The sequence below is a fragment of the Sphaeramia orbicularis genome, chromosome 5 (assembly GCF_902148855.1).
Source record: "Sphaeramia orbicularis chromosome 5, fSphaOr1.1, whole genome shotgun sequence".
Taxonomy (NCBI): Eukaryota; Metazoa; Chordata; class Actinopteri; order Kurtiformes; family Apogonidae; genus Sphaeramia; species Sphaeramia orbicularis.
Window position 1 is genome coordinate 61870474 of NC_043961.1, and position 6854 is coordinate 61877327.

At 39.9% G+C, this 6854-nt stretch overlaps 1 protein-coding gene across 1 annotated transcript in view; it reads left to right on the forward strand.

The window, feature by feature from the left end:
• The window catches only part of raly (RALY heterogeneous nuclear ribonucleoprotein), a 28375-nt gene extending 22119 nt beyond the window's left edge, over nt 1-6256 (forward strand). Inside the window, exons 5-6 of the mRNA XM_030135028.1 lie at nt 1606-1725; nt 6060-6256. Coding sequence (XP_029990888.1) covers nt 1606-1725; nt 6060-6256 — 317 coding nt within the window. The remainder of the gene's footprint in view (nt 1-1605; nt 1726-6059) is intronic.
• The last annotated feature ends 598 nt before the right edge of the window (nt 6257-6854 follow it).

Below are 6854 nucleotides of genomic sequence, written 5' to 3' on the forward strand. Positions count from 1 at the left end.
CAAATTTTTCCTCTGTTTTAGTGTGAAAAAGTGAAATTACGTGAAAATGTGTAAATTTACAAAGTGGCCTTTCACAAAAAATATGAAAAACTAGAAAAAGAAAAGAAAAAGAGAACTAAGTGCAATTTTACTAATATTCTGCCAGTTACTAAATATTTGGTGTATTTTGCAGATCCATTGTGATCTGTAAGTTTTAATGCACATTTATGAATGATAAGCAGAGGCATGATATAGTTAAAAATGCACTTATTTTTCTTAATAAATTTCAGTTTTTTCATGGTTGTTTACGTTATTCACATGTTTAAAAGGACATTTTGTACATGTAATTGTTTCCATAATGTAATTTTACTTTTTTCACTATAAAACACATTGAAATGTTTGGAGTTGGCATTATTTATATATTATTATGTTATTCATTTACTGGTCCGGCCCACTGCACATCATATTGGGAGGATGTGGCCCCTGAACTAAAATGAGTTTGACAGCCCTGATCTACAGGAATGTCCTGGAAAAGGCTGATCAGTCATAGAGTACGATGCACAACTCCAGTTGGTTTGTTGTTTGAGTCAGATTACAGTATATTATAATGATATATTGCACATGTGCATTTCTCAGTCTCTGTAACAACATGTAATTGCTGAGAACAGATGTGGGGAAAAAGTATAAAAACCAAGAGTTTTAGGAGAAAAAAGACCGATCAACTTCTATGACATATACTGCCTATAAACAACCATCAATCTGATAGTGACAGACTGGGAGAGAGTAGTGGACACTAGACTAAGGCCAGGAGTGAGCATGTGCGACGGAAGTGGACCAGTGGACTTACAGAAGGAGGTGGAGGGTTTGAGGTTCTGAGGGTCAACAGTCCAATGGTGAGTTTGGAAAAGAGGAGAAGAAGCATGTGATGCAGGCTGGAATGAGTGGAAAAGAGTCAGGTGTGTGTGATTAAAAGAGTGAATGAAAGGACAGGTGTGGAAGACAGAGGAGACAGCAGCCATGTTGGACCTGAAGGACAGACAGCAGACAGAGCTGGATGACAGGGCCAGATGATCAGGGTCTGTTAGGACCAGAATGGACCAGATCCATGAGGTTTGGACATGTCCAGAGGAGGAGGTCTAGAGGAAGACCCCAGACCAGGTTTATGGATGGAGTCAAAGAGGACATGAAGGTAGAAGAGGATGAAGAGGACAGGGTTAAATGGAGGAAGATGACTGGCTGTGGTGAGCCCTGAAGGGAACAGCTGAAGAATCAGACACATCCGACGTTACCTGGATTCACTGGTGGAACATTTACCGTTCCTCCGACAACTTCTGTGATTAAATATTGGATGTGACCATTTTGTCATTTCAGTAATGTTTGAATTCATTATTCAGCTTTAGTCTGAACTGAAACTTAATGAGTTGGAATCAGCACGTTTCAGAAAAGGACTGAGGACACGAAACTAATGAGATCATCTGTCTGTTTGTTGTCTGTCTCTTTTCTGTCTGTCTCTTCTTTCTGTCTCTGTCTGTCTTCTGTGTCTGTCTGTCTGTCTGTCTCTTCTTTCTGTCTCTGTCTGTCTTCTGTGTCTGTCTGTCTGTCTGTCTGTCTGTCTGTCTTCTTCAGCAGTCAAAGGGACAGAACTTCAGGCCATAAAGTCAGAGCTGACTCAGATTAAAGCAAACATCGAAGCTTTACTGGGAAGACTGGAGCAGATCACAGAGGACACACACATCAGCAGCACAGGTAATACACACACACATGCACACACACACATACACACACACACACACATATACACACACGCGCACACACACACACACACACACACACAGGACCAGAACCTCATATCATCATATCCTCAGTCTCATTCGTCTGTTTGTCTGTCTGTCATTCCTCAGCTGAATCTCTTCCTCATGCTGAACAGTTTCTTAGTTCCATCCACCACAAACAAACTGTGTTTACATTCAGAGCCAGAAGGAACTGGGACATCTGAGGAGTTTTGTTGTGATGTGTGTTGTGGGAAATGTCAGTTCGCTCAAACGTCTGATAGTGACAGCTGGAACAGACAGGATGCAGAAACAGCTGGAGCTCCCTGTCCTCTCTGCATGTTCCTCCAGCTGTTTCCACGTTTCAGCCGTTTCCACATCGTGTTTTGTTTCATCCATATAATATCATATGGTTGCACTGCTGCTGTCAGGCGGCTGCGCGAACCTCCGCTTCCCACAATGCACGTCACAACAAACTTTGTCAGATGCCCAGTTCCTCCTGACTCTGAGGAACGACAGACAGACAGACAGACGAACAGACGAATGAAACTGAGGATATGACTGAGGATGGACAGATCTGAGGAAAACCTGGTCATGAAAGTCTCCTGTGTAGCAGCTGTACTAGTGCATTGTGAAAGATTTGACAAAACCCGATCTTCTTTGAAGAAAAGGGTCCTGTGGCAGTGCGGCCGAAGTTGCAGCAGCTCGATGTCCCTAGTTCATCGATCTTAATTTTGTTTGATGTACTCTGTGCTGTCAAATGACAATAAAGGCTATTCTGATTCTGATTCTGATTCTTCTTTGTACCTTTGCCGTTTATTCCAGGCAGACAGCACAGCGAAACTGGTGCTATGTCCCTGGGGTGCACAACCTTAGTCTGCAGGGGTGTGGTGTTCAAGGCCCATAAAATAAAATTGTAATTAATACAATAAAACAGTGTGAGATGGCATGTGGAATCACACACTACATATATTAACTCCGTTATACTCACACCTTTAAATATGTGTCATTGTCAAATGTCAACCTGCGGCACAGTTTGTTTGTTTTTCTTATGACTCAAACCTGTCCACTTTGGTGTTTCTCAGTCCTCCATATCCACTTTGGGCAGATTTTCACTTCACTTCTTCATATTTCCCTGCAGACTTTAGTGTCTCAGTTGTGTGTGAATGCTCAGTCTGCTCAGTGTCAAACTGAACAGTCCTCACTTCAGTCCAAAAACCTCCACTTTGGTCTCACACCACATTCTTCCAATAGTTTAGAGGTTTATTCACATGACAGTTAACAAACTGGAGAAAAGACCACAGAGTTTTTAGGGAAAACAGTGTTTTCCTCCCAACAGCTGTTCCATGGGGACTGTTGATGTCCAACACTGTCCTGCTGGTGGGGGGGTGGTGGTGGTGGGGGTGTTCACTGATATGAACCACTGCAGCACACACTAGTACTTTTACACACATGGAACTGGTCTGAACTGGGACCTCCTGGACTGTAGCACTATTCAGACTGGACTAGTTTGACCTGGGTCTGTGGGCTAATGCTACTGTAGACCAGGATGTCAGTGATATTAACGGACAATTAGCACAGGATAAGAAATATGAGTAAAACTACCACATGTAGGAGGGGCTAATCCATTCATGCACTGCTGCCCCCTCCTATTGTCATGTGTGTATCAAGGTTATAATCGTTAACGAAAACTAACGAAATGACAAAAACTAGAATTGTAAAAACATTTTCGTTAACTGAAATAAATAAAAACTATAATTAAAAGAAAAAAACATAACTAACTGAAACTGTATTGTGTGTTTACAAAACTAACTGAAACGGATAAAAATTATGAATAAAATTCCCTTCATTTTCGTCTTTGTCAATGTCGGATTGGTACAAAATCGATTTCTTTGTCTCTCTCAGTTTTCTGTGCTGTCTCCATACGACACTTTTTGCTCCGTCACTTGTGTTCACTTGTGGTTTCCAGTCGTCTTCTGGTCCCCACTCTACCTGGAAACATGGAGACTAAAGCAGCAGAGTCCTGTCTGGGATTGATTTGAATAGGAGCACAGAGAAGAAGAGAAAAGAGACCACTGAACTACAACTAATACTAGAATAGAATAGACTTTATTTGCCATTTGCACAGATACATAATATTTTGGGCACATTGGAATTCTTGTGTGTTTCCCTGAGTCAGAAAAGGAGCTAAGTAAGGATATGACAAGAACAGACAGATACCAAAACATAAACACAGCTGAAACATACAAACAAAAAACAGTTATTACACATACAGCTCAGATACACATTTGTAAAGTGGAGTATTATTTAAAAAAAAGAGTAATAGTAATAAAAAATATGAGTCCTGAGAGGTAACGAACAAGTTACTGCACATTTGAATTAAAAGCGCTGGGAGGTAGGTACTAAAATTAAACTAAAACTAAAACTAAACTAACACCAAAACTAAACTAAATTAAACTAAAACTAAACTAAAACTAAGTATTTAGAAAAAAATAAATAATAAAAACTATCAAACCTGCTCTAAAAATGAATTAAAATGAACTGAATTAGAGAAAAAAAGTCCAAACTAAATAAAACTAGAATGAAAAATCCAAAACTGTTAGAACCTTGGTGTGTATGACTTTCTAAATAGTCTGGAGTGTCCAACAGAGTCCAGCTCAGGTCACTTGTTTCTGTCCAAACCCGACGGGCTCTTTAATGTTTGTGTCTGAACCCCATCAGTTAAATCCAGTTGGTCCCGTATTTCTGTCATAGATTGTCATTAACCCTTTCATGCATGACTTATGAGAACCTTAGTCAATATTTTTTTCTTGAGTGTTTTTGTTCCTCTTTAGGCATGAAAAAAACAATGCAATTGATTTTTTTTTTTTTTTTTTTTTTTTTTTATGAACGTATTTTTCAAGGAGTTACAAAAATGTCCACTCAGCTGGACACCATGCATTTAAGTTTTGAAGCAAAGAAACATTTATATACAAATCATCATCAGAAAGTGATATACTGTGTGAAAACTATGAAATAAAAGCATTTTTAATGCTACTAATTGCTAGATTGCTACTGTTTTCTCACATTTTATCACACTCTAATATCAGTTATTACTCATTTCATGGAGATAAAATCCTCCTGAGACCCAGGAAATGGACAGTTTTAGCTTTTTTTACATTAAAAAATTGTCTTGATGGGAAACTGCATAATGCAACAGTTTTTTCAGATACATTTTTAAAACTACTTTTATTTATTGGTTGATTTTTTTTTAATGGAATGTCCTTTGTAATGGACAGCATTTTTAAAGTAAAACTGTCCAACTTTTGTCCCCTACAGAGGACAAAATACATTGCTCAGGAGGATATGCAAAAAAAAAAAAAAAAAAAAAAAGTTAATTACAGTCTAATACCAATTAGCAGTTGATTTCCACTAAAACATGTTACTGCAGATCAGTTTTTATCAAGAACAGCAAAGTTACAGTAATTGTATGAATTGCAGTGTTTTGGATGATGCATAAGAGTCCTGATATGGAACTAAAACAACAAAACCCATGAATAAACAATAGAACAGCCGTAGAATAACCGTCCACTGGAGTGACCACTGTGCATGAAAGGGTTAAATGTACTCGTTGACACATTTATGGATGTGAACAGTACCTTTATTAAATGACCACATGTGGAACTAATGCTTGGTGTTTCCATAACAGAAACTAACCCTAAGGCTGGAGCTGACACCAGCTTTCACACACACTGGTCCGACTGCCCATCAGAAAACTGAGGACCGTTCTTTCCGGACTGTAAGCTGCACTCAGCCCGTCTCCAACATCTCACCATCGCTTCATTGATGCCAAGTTTAGCGCAGCAGCTCTATTTCCTGCTTCGTCAGCCGGGTCGATCGTTAGCCCAGAAAACATAAATTAGCACATCATTTTAGAGCCGCGGCTTCACAGTGTGTGGAAAAAAGTAGCGGCTTATAGACCGGAAATGACGGTATTTCTTCAACAGCCTTCATGACTGAAAATCTGTGAAAACCAGTTGTAAACAGGATATGATGGAATATCTGCACACATATGAGCAACTGGTCTGTTCCCATGGGGTTAGTTTTACCTGGGCTCATTTCTTATGCCCCCTGGTGTCTGACGTCTTCTGCAGGACCACATCCCAGGTGTGTGATAGGGTGTATGTGGAACCGGTGGTTACGTTGTGTTTTTTTTGAAGACCCGTACGTATAACAGCAGCCCATTCCAGAGCTGCTGTTTTTGTGACTTTCCCTGTTACACCTGCAGCATATTCATGCTTTGTGTGTGTGTGTGTGTGTGTGTGTGTGCAGAGCAGAGGAAGGCGGGGCCATATAAGAGTGATGGTGCGTGGCAGGAAGGGGAGGAGTCGAGCTCAGAACTGGAGGATGAGCTGGTACAGAGACAGAACAGTGAGGCTGAAGAAGAGGAGGATGAAGATGAAGAGGAGGAGGGGGAGGAGCACACACAGGACCACACCCACCAACACATGGTGTGTATTTACACCTGAGTGTGTGTGTGTGTGTGTGTGAAACCACATGTGCTTATGCACTCATGAACTTTACCTTCAAATAAAACACACCTCATCTGTCAAACTGCGAAAGAAAGTTATTTAAACAGACTGAACATAAAAACACATCACAGAATCAACATTTACCAAGCAAGAAATGTAGAGAATTTTATATTTTACCATAGAATATTTTTTTCTCCAAATATCATATGACATGATGTTAGAAACATATTCTCTAACGTATTTGTTAAAAAGTAAATTAAGTGACAGATGTCATCAATCCCTGGGTAATCTTATTCGCACATTCTGGTTCTGTCCGCAGCTGGTTGACTTTTGGAACAAAGTTTTTTCCATCATCTTTAACGTAATTGGTAGGAAAATTAATCCAAACCCCTTGAGTGCCCTATGTGGGATTTTTGTCAGGACACCTTCCCTCTCCACTTCTCAAAGTAATTCTCTTGCATTTATGACCATTCTTGCGAGAAGGGTGATTGTCCTGAAATGGAAATCACGACAGCCCCTTCCTTTATTCACTGGCTCAGAGACGTCCTGTATTTCCCCAGATTGGAAAAAATTAGAATGACACTTTATACTTCTG